The sequence below is a fragment of the Bidens hawaiensis genome, unplaced genomic scaffold (genome assembly GCF_021521415.1).
Source record: "Bidens hawaiensis isolate Kalapana, Puna unplaced genomic scaffold, B.hawaiensis_p1.1 tig00034691_1, whole genome shotgun sequence".
In the NCBI taxonomy this organism is placed as follows: domain Eukaryota; kingdom Viridiplantae; phylum Streptophyta; class Magnoliopsida; order Asterales; family Asteraceae; genus Bidens; species Bidens hawaiensis.
In genome coordinates, this window is record NW_027496022.1 from 23,445 (window position 1) to 49,705 (window position 26,261).

Sequence of the window (26,261 nt, forward strand, 5' to 3'; positions counted from 1 at the left end):
AAACCCATAACCATGGAACTCAAAATGTAAAATAAAACTAAGATGAGCAGAAGTTAAACAAGTATAACTAGTTTGATAGTTAGATGCGGAAAATATATATAATCAAGGACTACTACGAGTCCTCCATGTAGCTTTGTCTTATGGGCCGGACACTTAACCGACCGAGACCGGAGATATGCCCACCGAAGGTACAAAGGGTGCTATTATATATATGTTGTATAACAATCTTCAAGTATAAATAAGTGTTAACAAGTTGATTATAATGTAAGACTATGGTCAGTTTGACTTTGGAAAGTCAAAACTGCCAAAAAAAATATGAAGAACACCTTTGAATGCTTGAGAATTGGAAGAGAAAGAGATGAATGAGCAAGGATTAATGAAGGGGATAGGGGGGTATATATAGAGTGAGTTGAAAGGGTCAGATATCAAGGTTTGCATGCAAGAGGGGTCAAGACAAGTCACAAAACAACAAAAATATAAAAAATAAAAAAATGGGCTGCTGGTCTGCTGCTGGTCAGCACGTCGGTTCGCGTCCGGAAGTTCGTTTTTGATGTATCTTGAGCGTTTTAAATCCGTTTTCGAGTCCGTAAAAGGGGTTTTTCAAATTAGACAAGCGGGAATGTTTTAGTAACATAAAATCCAATATTTTGTATATTTGAAATGTTCGGGATATAAATCAGGTCGGTTTACAACATAAAAACAAATACAAAATAAATACAATTTGACCCGAAATCGAGGATTGTCACAGTACTCATTTACACTAAACAATGGTTTCAGTCTAATTACAGACCTTAAACTGACAATTGAGTTTTGGATACATGTTTCGTTTACATACTATGTAGGTGGTAATTTTGGACCCTTGATTTGAGTGAAATTAAAAAATATATGTATATATATACTAATTATTATTATTAGAGGTGACAAAATTTTATTACCAAAATAGTTATCTTTACCAACAATTTATCAAAATAGACGATGAAATAGATCCTAACCAAAGTAAGCATGGTCAATGAAATGCTGACATCTTAGATATCACTAGGCAACCAAGCGAGTGTACACGACTTGGGTAATATGGGTGTCCAACACAAGTTTTTTGTGATTTGGCCATTTGGGTATGAGTGACTTTGTAATAATAGTAAGGCCAAGGTGGTGGCTCACCTTCGGGATTTAGGCACCATCTAGCGCAGTTGCGATACGCGTCCTAATGCTATTTTGCCAACTCCATTTTTGTTGATATTCCAAGCAGGTTTAGTTGTTGCCTAGCGGTGTCCAAAGGGGTGGTTAGCATTTTATTGGCTATCCTATCTGGTTAGGAGCTATAATAAATATACATGTATTTACATTATACAAGATTCTAAATATACTAAGGGAACCATCTTTTAAGCTAAACCCTTAAGGCCTAATGGTCACATGGAATGCAACATAAGAATGTTTCAAACATATAAGTATATAACCTAACAAACAGCTCCTTCATCTGTCATTCTCACTCGAGACAAGCCAACTAAACTGCTTTCCATTTTGACATGCACAAAAGATGACAAACCTGTTACCTATCATGTTGTTTCGCAACCTTTTGATCATTTAGCTGCAAACAATAAATATATCATGTAAGAAAGACACTTATCAAGTTTATGCAAACTCTTTATCTGTTTTAACTTTAGAAATCATTCACCTTGCTACTCATCTAAATTATTACACAACTGGTGATATTATGATAATCCACTATTATTACTTCATAATTCAACTCAAAATACAAAATAAACAATAAAGTTGCAATCAGATTATCAAAACTTAAACAAGTAACGAAACCCATTAAGAAACTAATTAGCCTTACATTTTTCTTTTCAGTAACATCGACAACCCTTTACAAAAAAAAACTTATTGGACCCCACCAATACTCTGCTAGCCGGTAAAACACAACTTATGTTGGGCAGGTGGATTTGAGCCTAAGACCCTCGATACATGGCTAATTAGGCTGATAATTTGCCGGCTGGAACCCATGTTTTGGAACTTTCTTCTTCTTAAGCTTGATCTTCACCATTACACCATTGTTCATCACAGACTGAACCACATTCAAAAGTTTTCCCTCCAATTTCTCCCCCTTTCTCGGCGTATAAACCACATTATGAATATCATCAGCCAACGCCCTTTGCGCCAACACCTTCCCCACAGCAGCGCAAGCCGCATGACTCTTAGTCGAACCCAAATCAAACTTCATGTCCTTAGAAATCGAATGCGCAACCGCCACCACGTTACTCGTCGCACGATGCACGATGCATGCACGAACCGACGCTTTCGATACATAAACATCCAAACAAAATGGCTCATGGTATGGCCCTGTAACCTGATTAAAAGTCAAAACCCTCTTCTTCTTTTCAATAAAAAATCTCTCATCTGACTTCCGTTCAACGTTTCCATGGGTTCGCTTCGGTTTCGGTTCAACTTCTCCGGCTTTGTCTTCGTTTTCGGTCGGTTTTGTATCCTTCGACTTGCATTTCGAGGATTTATTTTTATGAAAATTGTAATTATACTCCTCATACTCCTTTGAATCTTTATCAAGCTTATAAAACAACTTTCCACATATTCTCAAATCATCAATATCATCAAACCCTAGGTCATCTGAATTTGGGTTTTCATGGTTAAGGTTATTAACCTCTTTATTATTATGAAATGGTAACTGATTTATGGAGCTTAAACCAGTTGAAACCTGCCAGGTGTCATTATCAATAATATCAACTTTGAACTTACTATTATTATTATTATTATTAGTGGATTGAACACCAATTTTTGAAATTGAAGGGTGTAAGGTGGTAAATGGAAGAGTGTGTTTGATGGGTTGAAACTGGTACCTTGTGATTACTCTTCTGATTAGCATCCAGGTCATGTTGGTTGATTGTAATTTTTTGAAGGTTTTCATAGGAGCATAACGTCGAACAGTTGGTGTGCAGAATTAAGATCTTGGTTGATGGGGTAATTGAAGCAGCATGTTGAAAATAATAGATCAGAAGACATGTAAGGGTGAACAAAAATCACATTCGACTTTATCTAAACAAATCAAAATCGATGTTTTAGAACCCGCTGAGTGAGTTTGGTTTGCTGAATGTGTTCGAAATGGAATTGTGGAATGTGTTGGAATTGGATTGAAGTGTTTGGTTGACCAATGAATTGGAAACCACCAACACTTTCTCCGCTCTACTGATGACCCACAACATTTCGGGCAGACTCGGCCCGGAGACGACCCGAACCACTTCTACTCGACACTATTTGAAGATTCCAACGAATTTACTTGAATTCTTTCACATGATGGAAGGATCTGGAATTCCTTCATTTATAGGATTTTGAAGGAATTCCATTCCAATTCCAATTCCAATTCTTTGGCAACCGAACACATAAAAATGGAATTAAATTCCAATTCCAATGGAACAAACACCTTAAGGAATGGAAATAAATTCCAATTTCTTCCAAATTCCATTCCATTCCATGAAACAAACGCACCATTAATGGGTTGGGCGTGAAAACGTTGCTGAGAATCAGTAAGATGTTGACACGTGTCTAATTTATTTTATTAAAATAGGTAGATTTCATTTACCATATTTATTGTAATAATATTTTTGTGCGATTATCTCATTATCTACAAGAGATAATCATACAAAAATATAATTACAATAAATGTTACAGATTAACACTTTTGTCAATACATACTGACTTAGAGGTGTGTATGGGTCTGTTTGAAATGAAAATCCAAATAAATTTTTGAAAACTGTTCGGTTTTGATTGTTTTATTTTTTCATTTTGGTTTGAAAATTTTAGTTAAAAAAAGGCTCAAAATAATGAATTTGGGCCTACAACTTTGGCCTTCTTATTTTTTTTCTTAATTAATAGTTAATTGATTATTACACATTTGTACCTAAAATTTTGATGCTACCCCATTTATTGATTTCTTATAAATTCAATATTCCATATTTTTTGTTACAATTTGGTTTTTGGTTGATAGCAAAGCCGTAACCAAATCGAAAAACAAAAACCAAACCGTCAGTTTTTTATTGGGTTTGGTTATTTCGGTTTCGGTTACGATGGTAATTTTTGTTTCAGTTAGGTTATTTATGTTTCCCGCACTCTTACTTACCGTTAAAGATGGCAGCTGGTGTTATTTTTTTTAGTTTTATTTTTTTGTATTTAATTAGGATCTGGTTTGCACACCTTTGTTTTATATTTGGGCGCACATATTGCTTTTTACTATAAAAGCAATGCAATGTGGTAGAGTGGATATTAAGAGTGCGGTTTATGATACGATACAACTAAATCGAAGCCCTTCATGGTTCAAGAAAGATTGTTCCGAGTTTGGGCACTCACTGTTTTCGTCCGCACTAACATATTGCCACAAATACAAGTACAAGTGGAAGCTGTTCCTGTTCCATGTGTAAACCTGGGCCTGTTGGGCTTCGATTTGGGCCTGCTGAATCGGTCTGGCCCAACGGGTTAACATGAACATGGATTGGACCATTGATTGCATTATATATATATATTAGGTTGAGCATAAAGTATAACTGGCCCAACAGTACAATCCAAAATGTTTTGAGGTTGATACAATTAGGTTTTGACGGTTTCACAGTTTGGTTGGTCGGCCATGTAAATCAAACTGTTTGTTTAACATTTTTTTTTCATTTTTGGGATATGAACTATTGAACGTATGTAAATGTGTCATACTTATGTTCTTTAATTATTTTACAAATGTCAAGTGAAACTAACGAAGTTGAAACCGTGAGACGTACGATTCAACCCAAAATTTCGTACTTAGGGAAAGTGTACTTAGCGATTCAACCCAAAATTTCGTCAAAACATGTGAAACTAAACAACGAACACCACTAACACTATGACACGTAGTTGTCTTGTAAGTTATACCATTGTTAATACTAATACTTATTCAAATAAATACATAATAAATGATGATACTGTTTTTATTTATTTTTTTCAGAAAGCCAAACGATGGAAATGTATACTGAACTTCTTTTTCTTAAATATAAACTTCATGCACTAAAACAAACCACATGCAAGTCCTCAAATCAGGAACCGCATGGAAAACCAGAAATTACAACAATATAAAAGGGGAATCGTACCAATCCTTCCATTCTATACGTTTGAATTTAGATCTATTTCTAATAAAAAAACGAACTAGCTTTAATCTTCGCGATAACATCCACCACTTTAACTTTCATCCTTTGAAAAACATCTCATTTCTAGCAATCCAAATACACCATAAAGTCGTTAGCACAATCCCGTGAACCATCCTCGTCTCATGTTTCCGTAGCTTCAAACCTTTTGCTAAAGAGAGTAAATCCCTAACCTCAAACGCATAGAGCGGAGGTAGCCTACACCAGATCACAACCCGATCCCACATCTCCAATGCAAAAATGCAAGCAGTAAATAAATGGGCCGATGATTCTGTAGAATCGCCACACAAAGGACAATTTATATCTTGTAAAATTATACCTCTCTTCGTCAATTCCACCCTAGTGGGGAGTCTATCTAGTTCCGCTCGCCAAGCCAAAACATTGCACTTCAAAGGTATCCATCCATTCCATCTCATTTTATAAAAATCGCTATAATTTCGAGCCGAAAGAAATAGTTGTTTAACCGTGTATACCGTAAAATTAGCTGGGCCACCACCTACCCAATTACACGAATCCACTCCTTGAGTACAAGCGTAATCATGGATCTGATCCAAAATCCCAAAAAGTTCTCCAACCTCCTCAGCTATCGTCGGTTATCTTTTCCAATTCCATTTCAAATTTTAATGGTGCTTCCAAGATTCTAATTTCAACCATGCAATCTTTACCTTCTAATCTAAATAGATTAGGACATGATTCTCGAAGAGGCGTTTCCCCAATCCACAAATCACACTAGAACCTTATAGACTTGCCATATCCAACCGAACCATAGAAAAAAGAATTTAGCTTCCTACCATCTGAAGTACATCTTTCTCCCATCTTCACAATCTCGTTCCAACATCAAGAAGAATTAGAGGCGAGAGGAAGAGACAACCAATTATTTTTACTCCTGTGACATTCTACAATGATCCGATTCCACAAACTGTTTGCTTCTTTCTTGAATCTCCAATGCCATTTAAGAAACAAAGCTTCGTTAATTTCTTTAAGACGACTAATTCCCAAACCACCCACCTTTTTAGGTCTCGCAACTCTATCCCACACAACCGGGTTTGGTGAGACCTTTACCCGTGAATTCGTTTAAAAGCTATCTGGATTTGGTGACCCATGACCCGCTTATGTTTTTTACGATAAAATTGTTTATTAATTATAAATAATATTTTTTTCTTTTTAAATTGGATATTAAATTTTAGTATATCCCTATTTTATATGATTTTCATATCAAATAATTGGTAAGACTAATTTTTAATTTAATGAGATGTTATAACCTGTTTAAGAGCTATTTGGTTTTGGTAATACTCATACCCATGAATGTGGGTTAAATCAATGAGAGGCCTCTATTTAAAAATCAAGAAATCTGGTGGCTTCCATAAAAAGGGGAAGCGACCACATTGCGACACATAGGATTTTAGGATTTTCGTTTATATATATTATAGATATATTCATAACCCAACTTAGGTTTTAATGACCCAAGTACCCGGTCTATTCGTAGGATAAGGATAGGATATGCTTTTCAGTATCAAAACTTGTACATGAAACCGGACTAGATTCGTACCTGGTGATACTCAGAAACTGGAACCGGGTTTTCCAATACCGTGTTTTTCAAATGGCCGATCTATACCCAAAATTACCCGACAAATACCGCGAAAAAGGTGCAGCCCCTTAAAACACCCAATCTATACCTAAAAATATCCAAAAAAAAAATACCCAGAAATAAAGTATTCAAGTAAACAGTTTTAGAATACCGGCTCTACTCCCGACCCGGGTATGGACAATACCTGATTTTTAAATACCGGTCAAACTCGAGCTCGGTCCCATACCCGGTCAAACCTGAGCTCGGTTCCATACCCGGTACCGCGAAAAACCCGACTTGTGTACCTCTAACCCAAACCGAGTTATTCATATATAAACGGACCAAAATTTCCACATGTCACTAATGTAGGTAAACAAGATTCTAATAGCAGAGCAAAGCACACTTGTAAAAAAAAGGAAATATTAATTAAGCATCTAGAAAAAAAATACTAAACATTAAACATCTAACAAATTCAGTTACTTTCCTTATATACAAGCAATAACATCATAACAAAGATACACATTTAAGGTAAATAGACACTTGTTTCAATAGCATGCTATACAATGAAACAATAACACATAACCACATGTTGCAACTACAAATTCACATCAATAGAGTCTAGAGTCTAATAGTGCACATAACCGTGGTTTTGAAATCCAAAGGTTGTTGGAATGGCGGTTTGGTAATTATGGTTCTCCAAACCCTCGTCCCGGGATGGTAGATTTGTAAATACAGAGATGTTGACCGCGTATGGCGTCTCAACCTTCGATTCTCCACTGAACCAGCACCATTGTGACAGGCCATAACATGCAGTTCACCGTTTAAAGCAACGAACCCCACTGCTGACTCATCTAAGGCTCGTTTTGGTAAGGCGGTTTCCTTCCACCAGTGGTTTGAAGTCATGTCATACCTGTAAAATGCAGAATTCGTGTTAAATGATACGTTTACTAGGCTTGAAAAACTGATAACTGAAGCATGTCAAGAAGTTAATAGAAGTATACAACACCAAAATTTTGACATCTAATAATTATCCTGCTAACATAGTAACATGGCATGCTGGTTTCAGAACCAAAAAACCAATAATATGTAAAGAACCATGAGAACCACGCGTTGCCCTTTAGGGTGTGCATGAAACCCAAAAAACGAATTCGTAACAGAAATAACCAAGCTGAGATAACTGAACCAAACCCAAAACTGGCAGTTTGGTCTTTTACATTTTTCTAAAACCAAATTTACGTTTCAGTTTTGGTTTTGCATGTTCCAAAAACCAAAAAACCAAACCAAAGCCAGAATAGATAGATTGGTTTTAAAGAAAGCTTAAAACAATCTATCTATTTTGGCTTTGGTTTAATTTGGTTTTCGGTACATGCAAAACCGAAACTGAACCTACCAAACTGCCTTCTTTTTTTTTGCATATTAGTTTCTGTTTTGCATGTACCAAAAACCAAAATCACCAAACCAAACCCGTAAAAACTGAAAAACCCAACTTTTATTATTGAGTTTATGGATTATACATGTGGTCCAGATATTTTAGACGCAGGTATGTAATAAATTAACCATATGTAATAATCAATTAACCAGGAATTAACAAAAGAATATTAAGCCTAAAGTTTCAAGCCCAAATTCATTATTTTGGGTAAATTTTTTCGGCCCGAAAAATGATCAAATGGCAACAACAAAAGAAATGGAAACCGAATCGACCCATTGCGAAAGCCCAAAAACGAAAAAATCAAAATTGAACAGTTTTCAACTACCCCAAAACCAAATTTTATTTTTTGGTTCAGTATAAGTATTTTTTGGTTCAGTTTAAGCCCAAACCCAACCAAATCTGACCCATTACGTAAAACAAAAACAAAAGCTTGGTTTTAAGTTACATCAAGAGCAAAAACACACGCCACGTGAAGTTTACTTGATAAATAGGATGATATGTAAACCAGATGAAAGAGCCACAAGTTCTAGTTGTAAATAAAGCTTATTCAGTTGCATAAAGACGGGTGCCTCATGTATAAGGCTGTAAACGAACCGAACATTCGGTGAATTATTGGTGAACTGTTTGGTTCGTTTATGTTCGTTCATTTTATAAATGAACGAACAAGAACAAGAAATTTCGATCGACTAATTAAATGAACAAACATGAACAAAGACCATGCTCATTCAATTGTGTTCTTTAACGTTTGATAATGTGTTCGCTCACGTTTGTTAATGTTTGTTCGTTAAAGGTTTTTTAATAACTTGTTAATCACTTTCTAACCTTATCATATAGATTTAAGCAAACTTATTAGCTCCAAAACAAATATATATACAAGTATCATGTGATTAATTTCTATGTAAATGAACACATGAATATGAATTTTTTTTTAAAAAAAAACAGCACAAACTCAGGATCCTGAACCGAATTGTTAACAATGACCATTCTTGGTTAGCCAAATTAAATAAAAAATGTTTGCGTTCGTTTGTGTTCGTGCAAGATCATTTCCTTAATGAACATGAACAAGAAATTCCGTTCGATTAGGTGTCCGTGAACCGTTCGCTTGTCCGATAAAAGTTTAATGGACGAACATGAACGATGCCTTGTTTGGTTCGTTTACAGCCCTACACGTATGTGAAGCACTAGCCTTGCAAATCGCCTATCGAGACTAAAACGCCTCGAAGCGTCTCGCGCTTTTCTAAACCAAGATAATGCATAAAACTGTCATATATGTTACAATAGATGGGTAAAAGTGAGGCGTAACGATTGAACTGGTTCTTTCAAATTAGGTGATTTTATTCGGCTAGTTATCGAAGCATGCCTAAATCTAATACCCTTAGCATACTATTGACTCTACAACAAGCATACATCTAGTACCATAATAACATTATAACAATATTCAAAACAAACTTAAGTTACCTGAATATATCATTCTTATCAAGCATGAAAATCCCGGTACAACCTCCATTAACATCCTCAACAACCGCAATCCTCCCAAGCTGCCTCCTCTCCCCTTCATCCCACATATCCCCAACCGCCCTCCACCTCCCACCGCCACCCTCAAACCGCATCACCGCAGCGTCCCTATAATACTCATCCACCGGAAACACCCCCAAAATCGTCCTCGAGTCACCATACCCACCCATTACCCAAAACTCCTTATCACCCCCATTCCCCACCGTAAACCCCACACACCCGGCCCGAAACCGCGGCAGCCCATCCAACCCGACCCACTCATTCCTCCCAATATCGTACACCTCATCCGAACTCATCCGACTCCCGGCCGCACCAAACATCGTGTGCCGAGACCCCCCAGCCGCAACAACAATCCGGTTATTATCCACCGCGGCACACGCAAAGCTGCCGCGTGGCGTGATCATCGGCGGGAGGAATTCCCACGTCTTGGTGACGAAATCAAACCGGAAAGCGGACGAGGACGGGGACGGGCGATCGAGGGGAAACGAGCGGGTATCGAACAAAGACCCGCCGAGAATGTAAATATGGAAGCCATGGGAAACTGATGCGAAATTGCGGAGGCCGTAGACGTGGGGGTTGCAGGGCATAAGGGACTTTTAATGTATTTGGTTCTAATTCACGGGTGTGGGTATCATCAAACCCAGATATGCCCTTAAACGGGTTATAGCATCTCATTAAATTAAAAATTAATCTTATCAAAAAGCTAACATATCTTTGATTATGCGTTTGATGCTAACATATCTTTGACTATGTGTTTGGAGACCTAACTCATCTTTAACCATGTGTTAGGAAATCTAATGCGTCTTTGACGACATGTTAGCATAACACGTCGTCAAAGACGCACTAGATTTCCTAACACATGGTTAAAGACGCTAACACACTGTCAAAGACGCACTAGATTTCCTAACACATGGTTAAAGACGCTAACATGTCGTCAAAAACGCATTAGATTTCCTAACACATGATAAAAGATGAGTTAAAAAGGGACATTTTTGGAATTATTAAGTTTGAGAGACAAAAATGGAATCTGCTTTCAAAATAAGGCCATTTTGGGAACTTTCCCAAAAATTAGCGGGTCATGGATTTCACCAAACCTATATAGATTTTAAACGAGTTATGACATCTAATTTATTTGTGAAAAACACTTTAATTATTAAACCCTAAGTATAGTATTAACTTTCTTACAATAAATGAAATTAAAATCCAAAAATATATATTCACAATATTATAAACGAAAAATATAAAACAACCTCGTAATACGGGAGGATAAAATCTTAAATACATATGAACGAAACCTTTAAAATCTCTCTGGTTGCATTTCAACCCTCTCAAGCCACCAGATTTTGCTTCATTTATAAATGGAGGATTTTAATGCATTTAATCTGAATTCACAGATTTGAGTGTCACCAAACCCAGATAGCCCTTAAATGAGTTATAACATCTCATTAAAGTAAATTGCCAAAATCGTCCTTGATGTTTGTTAAATAATTCGATTTTCGTCCAAAAATTATTTTTTTTGCATCTGAACCATCGAGGTTTCCTATTACTTGCCAATTACATCAAAATAATTAACACCGTTAGTTTTTTAACGTTAAGTTAGGGGCAATATCGTTTTTTTACTAAAAAAACTTAAAACTATATTATACAGCTATTATTGGACCCACTAAGGCTATCCGCTATGGTGCCGGGGGGGGGGGGGGGCTTCGAAGCCCCTCAACAGTGTCACGTGAACACCACGTCAACGCCTCATAGAAAACGGAGCTTCGAAGCCCGCCCCGCTATGGTTTAATGCCCCTTGGGCGCCCCGATATATATATATATATGTGTGTGTGTGTGTGTGTGTGTGTGTACGTACATATATATATATGTGTCTATATCTCTATATATATGTGTGTGTGTGTGTGTGTATATATATGTATATATATATATAGAATCAGGATCATGTGAGAACTTTTTGAGAATTAAGAACTATGAGAACCATTTTGGATCACAAAAAAACCCAAAAATAAAAAAAAATCACAAAACAAAAAAAACACAAAAATAAAAAAAGTAAAAAAACCAAAGTTCTTATTTATCATCCCAAAAAAAACGTAAAAAAAAATCTCGGTTTAGCTAAATTATACATATTTGTATAATATTTACATATATGTACACATATGTCTTTTTCCTATACACATACGTATAATTTAAGGTAAATGACAATATACATATGTGTACATTACGTAACTAGAGATTAAATGAAAGTATACATATGTGTATAGGTATAATACGAATTAAAAAGAAAAAAAATCTTTTTTTTAAATGAAACCAGAATGAAATATAAGAATTTTGGTTTTTTTACTTTTTTTAAAATTTTCTTTTTTTTTTGTTTTATAATTTTTTAAATATTTTTTTAGATGTTTTTTTAATAGTACAAAATGGTTCTCAAAGTTCTCAATTTGCCAATGGTTCTCTTAAGATCCTTATCCTATATATATATATATATATATATATATATATATATATATATATATATTGCATATATTCAATATTTGTGTATTGTATATGTTTAGTAGTGTTGTATTATATGGAAAAAATAATAATAATAAAATAAAAGTCGATGTAGTGCACATGTGCGTTAATGTTGTATTACACATTCGTACTAATGTGTATTCGATGTGCGTATTAGTCTTATATTGCATATATACAATAGTGTGTATCATATATGTGCAATAGTGTTGTGTTATATGCAATACAAACACTTTCGCATATATACAATGCACACTATTACACATGTACACTACACCGACGAGGTAACCGACAAGGGTTTTTTTTAACCAATAACAACATATAAGAATAATGAAAAAAAATAAACTTCAAAAAAATTTAAAAAAAAATTAAAAATAGTTTTTTATGAGTTTTTAAGTTTTCTCTTTAAGAGAAGTTTTCACTTGATCCCACCCTTATATATATATAATATATATATGTATATATGGTAAGGTTAAAATAAAAACCCACTTGAGCTGTGAAAACCTGCGAAAACCCTATGTAACATTGTTTTTTTTTCTGTTACATGTAATATATGTTGTAACATTTAATAAAAAACATCGAAACATCAAAAAAAAATGTTTTGCTGTTTTTTAACATTTTTTTACTAATTTTTATATATGTTTTCGGGAGAGAGAAAAAGTTATATTTAGATTTATATTTTTTATTCACTTTAATTGTGAACCACAAGATTTAAACATTAATTAAAAACATGTGGTTAAGAATGGGTTTCTAAAGTTTTCACAACTCAAATAGGTTTTCATTTTATACTTAGCCTATATATATATATATGTATATGTATGTGTGTGTGAGAGATGGAGAGAGAGACAGCTCCTCCGCGCCGGTTGTCAAAGCGACGCCCCCTCCCGCGCCTACTTCTACCGCGCCCCTCTGCGGTGTTCCGTGCCTTCCGCACCCATAGCGGAAGGTCTAACAATATATTAACCAAAAAGAAAAAACTTTTGGGCCCACCACACCCTCATCAATCATCTTCATCATCTCAGACCACCACCACTGCCGGGGGGACCACCATCAAACTGACCTATGCCACCCTTCTATTCATCTCCTACCCTCCTCTTCGACGAGCTCAACCCATTCCCATCACATACAAAATCTCGTCAGTCAAAACCCCATTAACTCAGAGATGGGTCCGCCAACACCAACTAGGAGCCATCAGTCACACCACCACCACCACCATAAGAGGAATTCGGAACCCTTGGTGGCGGTAGACTGGCGATGTCGGTTGTCGGTAGTCTATTGTTGCTGGGTTTCCATTCCTGAGAGGTTGATTCTCTGGGTGTTAACCCTTAGGCTTAGGTACGGTGTTCTCTAATATTGGACAAAATAACCTTCTAAAAGAATGGGGGAAAGTCAGTGGAGTTTGTGAAACAATAATTATTTCTTTATCAACTCTTTTGCAGATTTTAAGTGATACGTTGCATGTTACAAAGCTTGAAAGTGCAAACAATTTTAAACAAGCTATTGTTGCAATAACATCTCAGTTTTTATTGATTATTTATCGACTTTTTAAGTTAGTATAATTATATATGAGTAAAACTATTTGTTGGCGGGCACCAAGTTTCTCATATTTTTGAGCAATGAATAATATTTATAATTATTTCTTTTTATCACCAAGAAGCATGTATCTGAATGGTATCGACCTGATAATGAAGTTAAATATACATGTAGTGTTAAAATACTTTTGGTTAAGTATGAAAGCTATAGTGCATTAGGACTTACAAAATTTCAAAATTTGTAAAGATGGTTATGAAAATTTGAGCTTTTACATGGATATATTTGAAAAGTTACCCTTTTTTTTAGCTATCATTAATTGAAGCAAAACATATTCAAGTTTTGATGTCTATATTCATCAACCTTTGAATTTGGCATCCCCAGTATATACACTTAATATGTGCATTGTTTTGGTCTAAACAGGGAAGCATGGTACTGGAATATGTCTGCGCCAAATTTATTAGGATTTAAAAATAAGTTGTCTGCGCACTCCGTCTTGGTTAGACAAAATGATTGCTGCCTTTGAACAAGTTTAAACTGAACTATATATTCTGACTAGCATCGACTTTAGTTTTTAATATATATTAATGATACCAGTTTATTCTTGATATATGTTGTTTTAGTTCAATCCACATGAGGTTGTGATGACTGAATGTAATCTGAGTAAAAATCAGGTTAATAGTGGGGATTCTCTGCAGTTTGGTGTGGCACGAATGGAGGACGGCAAGTGTAAGATTCATGTTGAGTACCTCACTTGCAACCTCTATTGCACCCACGCAGTCTAATCCCCTATCTCTGCTGTATCTCATTTTCTGAAAATCATATTTTCTTTGTTCTATATGATTTTTCGGTATGTAATTATCATTTTACTTGACATATTTGTCTTTTATTTAGAGAACTAGGGACGAGCTTAGCCACAAGATACATGAGGTTGGATCATCCCGTTGTAAATAGGAAATTTATTTTTACCCTTAATTTATTAGTTTCTTAAACTATGCAATGGTATGAGCATACATGGTCCAAAGTTTTGAGCCTTCGTGGCTTTTCATCCACATGGGTTGGGGATGCTTAATCATGGGATGGGGAGTAGGAGATGATGATAGTGGTAATATTCTGATATGAAAAGGTATGTTGATAAAGGCTAATGGGTACAACAAACAATTCAGATTTTTGTGTGATAGCCAAAGGTGGTTGGTTAGTTTGGAGCAGTAAGGATTTGAATGATAATTTGCATAAATTACCAATCTAGGTTAGCAAGTGTCATATTCATTATTTGCATAATTATGTAGGTTCAGCTGACAACAAAAAAGGAAAAGGAGATTATGGCAAAGAGTGTGGTGTGGCTAATTGGCTTTACGGGTGAACACTATACATTTAGTTATAAAAAAATATTTATTATTTTGTATTTATAATATAATAGATAGATAGGAATGGATAACCATTTTTTTTCTTTCAGGTTTTTTTTGTTTCAGGTAGCTTGACCCATTTTCTCTATTTCGGAGGAGGATATGAATTGATATTGGAAGAATTAGAAACTTTGTAATAGAGCTTATGTATTTTCAAGCTTGAGGAAACTTATGTACGCATTTCAATGCTAATATTTAGGCTTCTATGCTAAAAATGTAATGTCTTAACTATTTTGATGTTATCCATTGGTTGCGATGATCGATGATAGTGTTTTGGAGTCTTTTTAAACAGTTGTCATGTACCCCCGCTGGATGTTAGTGTTTTCGAGTCCTTTTAAATGGTTGTCATGCACCCCCGCAACGCGGGGGTCTACCTGCTAGTTATTATATAAATAAAATGTTAAATGGTAGCCTTATTTCTATGAAATATGTAAATAAACAAATAGGTAAAATGTTTATATTGTCCATGACTTAATGTTAAAAACTAACCGAGTTAACAATTTGGATGATATTGGCAACAAATGAGAAACCTCAAGGGCGTAGTTGAGAAAATTAAACTATTTGGACGAAAGTCGCCTATTTCACCAAACCTCAAGGACGATTTTGGCACCTTACTCCATCTCATTAAATTAAAAATTAATCTCACCAAAATTTTGATACACAAATCCTATAAAATAAGAATATACTAAAAATTAAAATATGATTATTAAAAAAAGGATATAATTTATAATTAAGAAACAATTTAATAGTAAAAAAAATAATAAGCGGATCATTGGTTTCACCAAACCCCATATAGCTTTTAAACAGGTTATAACATCTAATTTATTTGTGAGAAACACTTTTATCATAAAACCATAAATATATTATTAACTTTTTTACAATAATTAAAATTAAAATCCAAAAATATATATTCACAATATTAGAAACAAAAAAATATAAAAAACCCCATAACACGGGAGAATAAAATCTTAAATATATATATAAACGAAACATTAAAATCTCTTTGCTTGCTTTCCACCCCCTCTTAAGCCACTAGATTGCTTTATTTGTAAATGGAGGCTTTTAATGCATTTGATTCGAATTCATGGGTTTGGGCCTCACCAAACCCAGATAGCCCTTAAACGGTTTATAAGATCTCATTAAATTAAAAATTAATCTCACAAAAATTTTAATATGAAAATCTTATAAAATAGGGATATCCTAAAACTAGCATCCGATTATTAAAAAAGGTTATTATTTATAATTAAGAAACAACTTTATAGTTAAAAACAATAAGCGGGTCATGGATTTCACCAAACCCATATAGCTTTTAAACGGTTTATAACATCTAATTAATTGTGAAAAACACTTTTATCATCAAATCTTAAGTATATATTTTTAAATTTCTTAAAATATACAAAATTAAAATCCAAAAAAATATATTCACAATATTATAAATAAAAATTTAATACAATTGTAACATTTCGAATTTTTCATATAGATACACGTATTCGTTTACCCGACTTGGGAATATAATTAGGATACTTTGTATTGATAAAAAACTTGCTTTTATTGGTATTTAATTTGGTTTACATTATTTTATAATTTTATAGCTTTCAATCATGCAAAATAGTCCTTAACAACTCTCAAAATTGCTTAAAATGGTTAAAAAAATGTATTTTTGGAACTTTAGGGACAAAAGGTGACAAAACGAAAGAGGCTGACCTCCCTCCACGCCGCGACACTTGAGGAGGAAGGCTCAACCTGCCCGCATGGCATGGCCAGGCCCTCAGATCAATTCGTTTTGTTTATTTTGGTCAAATCTCGTGTTTAATGTTAAATCGCTTATTTATGGACCAAATCTTGTGTTTTAAACTCCAAGATAACCATTCTAGTCATGGTATGTGACATTCGTTACTTTTCAAACCCAAAACCCGACCCGTTTTTAAATTTTCGGTTTTGTTTATATATATATAGGGAGATGATCAAGAGAAAACTCATCTTTAGAGAGAAAACTTAAAAACTCCTAAAGAATTATTTTTAATTAAAAATAAAAAATATTTTAAAATTTCTATTTTTGCCATTATTCTTATATTTTCTTACCATTTGCTCGAAAAAAATAACAAATAATTAAAAAAATAATAAAAAAACCCGCTATAATGCATATACGTATTACTGTGCGATACCGTTGTATGGCACATGCGTATTACTATTCAATATTTGTGTATTGTATATGTGTAGTAGTGTTGTATTATATGACAAAAGAATAATAATAAAATAAAAGTCGATTTAGTGCATATGTGCGTTAATGTTGTATTACACATACGTACTAATGTGTATTCGATGTGCGTATTAGTCTTATATTGCATATATACAATAGTGTGTATCAAATATGTGCAATAGTGTTGTATTCTATGCAATACAAACACTTTTGCATATATGCAATGCACACTATTACACATGTACACTACACCGACGAGGTTACCGGTAAGGGGTTTTTTTTTTTTGAAACCAATAACAACATATTAGAATAATGAAAAAAAAAACTTCAAAAAAAATTTAAAAAAATAGTTTTTTAGGAGTTTTTAAGTTTTCTTTTTAAGAGGAGTTTTCACTAGATCCCACCCCTATATATATATATATATATATATATATATATATATATATATATATATATATATATATATTAGTAAGTGATCTCTAGTTTTGTTGCGTGTATTTTATTCGTCATTAGTCATTTTATTTGGATTGTATTCGTATTCGTTAAACTGACCCGATTTGTCGTTTCAATGTATTATGGTTTATCATGTGTAACACACTAGCTTAAGCGGAAACGCCCGAGTGTGACATACAGATTGCTGAAACACACGTGACTCTATTAAGTGACCGTCTAAAACATGACAAACAACTATAACAACTTCTTTATTTCATTAATAACTTAGAACTATTTTCTTCGTGTCTTTAGCTTCTACTGATGGTACCTGTAGCATATATATATATATATATATATATATATATATATATATATATATATATATAATACGATCAACTAACTAAATAGTTGGTGAGTTCACACAAGTACATAGAAACCACGCAATTCCATAAAACTTGTGGTAATTATTCTACAGCGCCTGCAATGTCCTTTCCAATTGGTAACAACCAATGTACTCGGATTGGGGGTCCCTTTTCCACTCATAACAAAATGGTCATGAGTGCAAAGGGGTATGATCATACTTATTTAGGCAACCATGAGCAAGTAATTCTGAGCAAGTAATCAAGTAAACACACAAGTCTATGATACGAATCACAGTTTTGTAAACAAAATAATAAATAGCTTGGTTGGATAGAATACTCTATGTCTCTCACATCACAAGTAGCCGGGAAGAGCCTTTCGATTACAGAAGCTGACATTAGACTGGCTCTCAACATCAAGGATGTTGTCGATCATCACTTTGAGAAGGTTAACAGAGCATCCCTGCAGTATTTTGTGACGGATATGGGTTATGATACTACATGGAAGTCTTTGGAGAAGAGACATCTCCCACCCTACTGGAGATACTTGTTCCACAGAGTGTTACACTATCTACCGGATCTCTAAGGCGGGTTTGATAGCCTTAGGACAAACTGGATGGGATTGATGGCTTCTATGACCAACCGGGTGAAGTTTAACTACTCGGGGCTAATTTTCCTTTGCATGGTTGAAAACGCCACGACCAACATCACTTGGATGATGTATCCAAGGTTTGTGCAAACGTTGTTGGACGACATGATGCCCGAAGTGCCGAAGCCCATGTATCAAGTAGAGGTTGATGCCAAGGGCGTGGAGTTTCCCCCGTTAGAGCCGAATAATATGAAGATGGTCAAGCCCATGGTATTTGAGGCTATGTTGAACACGTCGGGAAAAGGTTATGTGTATAGAGGTGTGATTCTAGGCAGGAAGTTTGGATTGTTTAGTGAGACCGAGCCGGTTGATGATGAGTCTGGGGACGAGAGTAAGGATGTTGAGTCGGATGATGAGGATACTGAGAAGGATGTTGAGCCGGAAAGGAGAACAAAGAAGGCTTACGATCATAAGAAGCGAAAGGCTACCAGTAAGCCTTCTGCTGGTGGTTCTTCCAAGCAGCTGGAGGAATAAGAAGAGGAAGAAGACGTTTAGCCGCTGAAACGTTTGCAGAAGGTCGGGGACTCCAAGAAGACCCTGTCCTTGATCATCAAGCTTCCCACAGTAGGTACCCAATCCACCCAACCAGACCCTCACACTGCCTCACCCACTACCCTAGCCCAAACCTTAGCTGATCTTAAAGCCAAACAAGTCAAGGTTCCCAAACCAAAATCCAAATTAAAATCCAAACATATCAAAACCCTACTCCACGACTCACCGATTATAACTCCTGAAACCTCACCATCCAAACAAACGAACCCTTACAAACCACATTCCTTGAAAACCTGCGACCCTCACCTGACCAAACCGTAAAAACTTCTACCTTTGACCAATCTTTCTCTCCACCACTAACCACCACACAAATCAACCAAACAATATCGCCTAACTAACCATTCACCTCACCACTCAAATCACCAAGTTTCTTCACCTCACCTCTACAAACCACCACGTTTTGGTCACAAACTTTCACTTCCTCACCTTCTACCCAAACTACGTACACTCCCGGATCAACCCAGCCTAAAACCACAACCTCAGACCAACCCCAAACCTACCTTTAATCCTAACCTCACCTTTCCCTACTCAAACAATAACCTTACCTTTACAAACTACAACACAACCTATCCAATCCGATATACCTCCCACAACCACCAAAGCCACATTCTTTATCCCTAAACCCCTGTCAGGTGGGAAGTACAAGAAATCTCCAGTGTATGCTGATCCTATCCTCGATAGGATCATCGCACTGGCGGAATCTAATGCTAAGCGTGCTGAGCGTGAACGTGTTTTGTTGGAGTATGTCAAAACACAAAAGAAGAATGAGTTGGAGGATGTGAAGGTGTAACATCTCGGAAAAACCCATATTTATTTTGGGCCAAATATGTCTACTTTGAAAATTGAAGGGTTAAAAATTTTCTCAAGATAAGTTATGGGAAAAATGAAATAAGAAAAATAAAGACATCTTATATTAAGGAAATGAGAAAATTCCATCCCACATAGAAAAATAGAAGAAAGTAGAATCATTCCACTTAGGAATAAATAAGGAAGAAAAGTTTCATCCCACATGGAAACAAGAAAAGAATTGAAAGCTCTTTATAAGAAAGTAAGTTTCCTGATATAATGCTAAATATATATAAATCCCTTGTATATTTAATATAATATTTTATTAGTTTCCGTTCAGTTTTTATTAGAATTTGTATATTACTAACATATTTGAATAATGTAGGTTTTGAGACTTGTTCATGGTTAAAAAGGGTGAAAAAAGAGCTAAAACAAGCCAAACCGGTGAACCGGAGCATTAGAATTGAACCGGACCGCATTAGGAAACAAACCGGACCGGTCAGCCCCCCTCATCCGGAGCGCCGCGTGACCGGGAGCCCAAATCCCGCCGCGCGGCGCGCCGGGCATCCCATTTCGCGTATTTTCTTTGGTTTTTATCAGTTTTGGGCCCATGAAACCTATTTAAACACCTCTAAACTTAATCCTGAGCATACCCTGCGAACCAGAGCTGAATTTAGAGTTTCCTGGAGCTTAGGATTGCAATATTTGGTGGGTTTGAAGGCTAGGAATTAGCCAGTGAAGTGCTTATCATCCAAGAACGAAGACCACGGGTTTTATCGCCTTTAATCTTCCGTTCTTATTTATTTTCGTCATGATTTCGTCTATTATTGTTTTGTTTGATTTTAAGATGCTAGGCTAAACATTATAGACTGCCTAGGCTTATGATGAACCTTTGTTGACGTTTGATTTTGACTTGGGATTTATTTATCGTTATGGTTTTTATGAACTAGTTAAAAGGTTTAATTATATTAAATTGATGAATATGGATATTTTGGATTGTTTGATTAATTATTATTATTCCATAGTTGCCTTGATTATTGTTGTCATTATGATAGGTCGCTATTAGGTCAATTACTTTGTGTTCTTGATTATTTTATGATTGATATGCATTAAGATCATAGGAATAATATTAGTTAATCAAATAAACCTAAGTGTCCTGCTAACCTAAATAGTTGTAAGGTGATAGGTTGTTGATCAGGATTGCTAGATTTAGTTCTTCGTAAGGAGTCCGTCTAGGTTTGATCGGTTAACTTTGTTTATCGAGTCAATTGAATATATTAGACTGCCTTTGATTTCCGCGTTGTAAGGTATGATTTCGTATAAAGGAACTAGTTTGTAATCAATTAGGTGACCGTAAGGAAACTTGATTTTTAATACTGGTGTGCATTAAAACTTATTAGAAATCCATAGGTGACTCTTGAGAAGGGTCAGGGGTCCTGTTCGGGTTTTTTCTTAAGCGTTTATTTTACGATCCCAGTTCCATAACTAAGTATTATCCCGGGTTAATTGATAACTGAAATTTAGGGGATTCTAGCCTAGGTAGTTATCTTGTCATCATTTGAATTAAGTCCAGGGTTAAGTCGTTTTTAAGTCTTTAGTTTTATTAATTAGTTTAATTTTAGTTTTTAAGTAAAACCCCCTAATAATAATAGATAAATAGTCGTGTCTGTAGTTAAATCTAAATTTAGCTAGTTAACGTAATTTAAAGAGTCCTGTGGGTTCGATATCCGGACCTACTTAGCTATACTAGAGTCGATCGGTTCACTTGCCGGTTAGTAGTTTAGTTAAGTTTAAAAGTCTAGAATTTATTACTTGGTGTCTAGATTAGCGTGTTTTTATATACCTACTTTTAGCACATCATTTCCATAGAAATGTTTTAATATGGCTAACCACTCTCCATAGTCCTAGCGGAGGGTGCGAAGCACCCGACGCTCACGCGCACGAACTCGGACTCGGGCGATGGGCGTAATTTGGCGTTTTGATGGCGCACTTTGCACTTCGCACACTCGCATCGCCGCGAGCCACATAAGGTTCGCTTTAGTATTTTTGGAAAATGGAAGTATGATCACGAAGTGGCAAGTTATCAAAGACGAGGGACTAAAAATGAAAATCTGAGTTTTGGAACCCATCGCGCTACGCGATGAGCCCAAGCTCACGACCATCGCGCTACGCGACGGTTTATGATGACGCAACAGACACGTGTCGCAACGGGGTGACACATGGCAGGCGCTAGGGCTGAGTCAGCAGTCACGCGTCAACCGCCTGACATCACGCTACGAGATGCCTTAAGCTAAGGGGCCATCGCGCTACGTGATGGTACCCAATTTCGGCTATAAAAGGGGAGGCTCACGGCATTTCACCACACACCTCAAACACACACACTTTCACACACATAGTTAGCCTCGGTTTGCGTGCCGGTCTCGTGGAACGTGCCAAGCTCCGAACTCTGACGGTTTAAGCAGTAGTACGCGATATAGAGTAGAAGCACCGCTCGATCAGTCTTAGATAACTAACTCCGAATACCCGTACGAGGTAGGGGGTTCTGTTTAAATATTATTTTGTTATTATAATAATAGCTTAGACCATAGTTGACGGTATAGCCCGAACCTTGATCACTGTTAAGTATAATATAACTTTTCATAAGCAAGGGTTATAGTAATTATTGTTTCTTCATGATTAAGAAACGTAATCATTTACATGCAAAGGGTATAGTTAAATAGTATTTCTTAATAATTAAGAAACATACTATTCACTCACACAGGTTATAGTTAAGGTAATGTTTCTTCTTGAAGAAGAAACCTGGTACAAATATTTCTTCCTGAAGAATAAACCTGATATATATAATTAATAAATAAACAAAGGGACTAAAGGTCCACATGTTTTGTACAAACAAATAAACTGTCAAGGTTAAAGCTATACAAAACAGACTACGGGGTCTGAAGCTAGATCATAGATCTAGATATTTATACACATGTTATTCTCGTATTATAGGTCCAAGATAATAGTCAATCAATCAATCTGAAAGCTGAAACCAGAAACATGAATCAATAACAGAAACTGATTTACAAACAGGGGTCAGTAGCAGAAATTGATCAATATACAGGAATCAGTATCAGAAACTGATTTACAATCATAAAAGGTGAATACGCCCTAAACTTTTACAACTCTTTTAGAGTCTGAACTGTTTGCATGGGATTTATGAATCCTTAAAACTTTGTGTTACAATAATAAGAAACGGGCATACTTAGATTAAGAGTATACATGTGTCAGGATCCATTCATACATGGTGACTCGGAGTTCCCTGAGGCCATGCATATCATCAAACATGCCTCTGGAAGTCTACGGACTGTTTAGAGAAATGATATTGTGTATATGATTAATTGTGCATCTACTTAGGGTAATTTTAACCCAATTGAGTTGGGTGCCTAATGGGTATTGTCACAAAGGTATTATTGTTGTTTTCACAATGGTATTACAGAGTTAGCATCATTCACCGGCTGTGTGCTGACGTATTTTCCCCCCATATTTCAGGGAACTGTAAAGAATAGAACTGACAGGTAATGCAGACTAGAAGATTGGAGACATAGTTATTAGAGGTGATCTGATGGCTCAAATATTTTATTCAGAAAATTATAAAGAATTATATTTTCAAAAAGACAGGTATTTAAATTATCAAACGGGTATTCAAATCCCGAGGTTTCAATATAATAATATTTTTTTTGAAAAGACTTCCGCTGATATTTTATTATACAATATTCAACGGGTATTCTGACCTGACATTTTTGTAAATGAATATTATATTTTAAGACTTCCACTAAACAAACCCGCAACTCTGATATATTTTCAAAACAGATACCAACTAACGGGCGTCACACCTAGGCCCTAAGTCGGGGTGCGACAGAAGGAGAAAGCGGAATTGATGGCACGAGTTGCCAAGCTGGAGGAGGAGAAAGAGCTTGATAAAGCTCTGATTGAGAGTCAGAGGGGATGGATTGAGACCATCCAAAAGCGAGCCAATAGTCAGCAAAAACTCTTGACTGATCAATCACAGTCGCTCGCTCAACATCGAGAGACGGCTCAAGGGTGGAGTCTCTGGTCTCTACATTGGAGAAGAACCTGCCGTTGTCTTCTCGTTTTGAGACGAAACTAAACGACGAATTAGAGAAGGGGACGGATAGGATATTAATGGAGACGAAAACGATAGACACGAGGGTTAGGATGATGGAAAGTGATCAAGGGGCGACATGTAACATCGTGATTCTCATCGCTCAGGATTCCTAACTCAGATCGAAGATTGAGGCATTGATGAAAAAGGCGACCGAACAAGATCGCCTGAACAAGATTCAAGTGAAGCTGAATGAAGAAATGGCTAGCAAGTATCGAGCGGCCTCTGAGCTTATAGAGATGAGAGACGATGATATAAAGAATCTCAAGAACTAATTGGATACTGTGTTTGGAAGTTGGAAGAACCCGAGTGGAGGAAAGGGGAAGCAGAGACAGCAAACATCTGCTGGTCCAAGTGTTGGTGGTGGTGCAGAGTTGGTAGTGACCACTAGTGGTTAAGCCACAGTGGGTGTTATAGTACCACATAGTGGTGTTGCTACCAGTGTTGGAGGTACTGGTCATAGCCCTCTGGCTGTTGAAGGTTCTGATGCTAGGACCGTGGAAATGGTTGAGGAAGAGGAGGATGACGAAGATGATGATGAGGAAGATGGATACGATAGCTTTGATGATGAGTCTGGCGATGATGACGAAGGAGGAGATGGAGGAGAAGGAGGAAACGGTGCTGCCGGTGTAGGGGTAGCAGTGGAGCGGACACCCAAACCGCTCCACATGACGACATGCCACACGAAGACCCCTCTACCACCGAGGCTTCGAAGGGAGTCATGGATCGAGACGCTGCACTAGAAGACGAATTTAATGCATTATTTGGTGTTGATGATATTGCAGCTACTCGATCTCCTACTGACAACACAAGGGTCTCTAACGAGGATAATGGAATCAACTACTTACCATGTCCTGCCACGCCTATACAAGAAGTCAGAGATCCGGCTCCCGAAGTTGAACCTATGATTACTCTTGAAGCAAACACGTCACAAGTACCGAAGCATATGAAGAAAAAGTGGCACTGTGTAACTAGCCGTGAAAGTGCCCTATGCAGAAACTACGCCTACCTCGACAACTCGCTTATCGGATATGCCAAATATCATGTCGATAGTAAGTCGTGGGCAATACGACGGGTAAACGGCGACCTCGCCTACAAGCATTCCACCGAGATGCATACCCTGCCCAAGCTTTATATGAATTATCTCAGGCGGACTGTAGGTGACGGTGTTGGAGAAAAGAAAATGGAAGGTTGGTTCAAGCGGCACATGGATCGAGAATCAAGGATCGACTACACCAACTTCTAGTTAAATAAAGGATGGACATACAAGCATCCGACTGAGATCGACCCATCAACAGGCAAACGCAAAACCGCTTGGAGATACAAAATGCGTAAGGAAGGCCATGAAGTATACCATGGAGAACCGTTCGAGCCAAATCTTCTTCATGACTTCCTTTGTTGGGAATCTGACAATAACACGGGTGAGGCCGTGATACAATGCCGAACCATGCATCCTTTGTGTGTGTTCGATGAACAAGAGCTAATGGGTCTCAGCAAGGAGGACATTTTGAAGCTATACAATTCTCCTTTGCCTACTCTAGAAGATCACAGAAAGAAGAGCACGAACAAGATAGTTGAAGCTTTCAACAAGTTTGTTCAAAGACTTGTAGAGATTCAACTACCATAAGATGGATGCTTAGAGTATTAGACCGATTGAAGATAAAGACGAGGCACAATACTAAAGACTAGGGGGAGATTGTTAGGCCCTATTTTGTATATCAAGTCTTTTGTATTATCGTTTTTGTTTATGTTTCTATGTAATAGTCTTTATCTTGCTTTGTATGTTTGGGCCTAATGCCACTTGTAAACAAAGCCCATTTGGGCCCAATGAAATAAACATGGTGCATGATAGAGGTGCGCAAAAAACCCGAACCCGGAACCGAACCAGAAAAAAAATACCCGGAACCGATTTTTCTATACCCGGGTTTTTAATACCCGAACCCGTACCTAACCCTACCCGTAGGGTACGGATAGGGTATGCAGTTTAGTACC

General features: G+C 36.3%; 2 protein-coding genes across 2 annotated transcripts; both read right to left on the reverse strand.

The window, feature by feature from the left end:
* Positions 1-1,966: 1,966 nt before the first annotated feature.
* Positions 1,967-2,884, reverse strand: LOC143586546 (uncharacterized). The gene has a single exon (XM_077068072.1). The coding sequence runs from the start codon at positions 2,882-2,884 to the stop codon at positions 1,967-1,969; it is 918 nt and encodes a 305-aa protein (XP_076924187.1).
* Positions 2,885-7,332: 4,448 nt separating this feature from the next.
* On the reverse strand, positions 7,333-10,269 carry LOC143586549 (F-box/kelch-repeat protein OR23-like). Its single transcript, XM_077068075.1, has 2 exons — positions 9,626-10,269; positions 7,333-7,648 (listed from the first exon to the last, which is right to left on the reverse strand). Exons 1-2 carry the CDS (start codon positions 10,267-10,269, stop codon positions 7,357-7,359), a joined length of 936 nt encoding a protein of 311 aa, XP_076924190.1. The 3' UTR covers positions 7,333-7,356.
* Between the last annotated feature and the right edge of the window lie 15,992 nt (positions 10,270-26,261).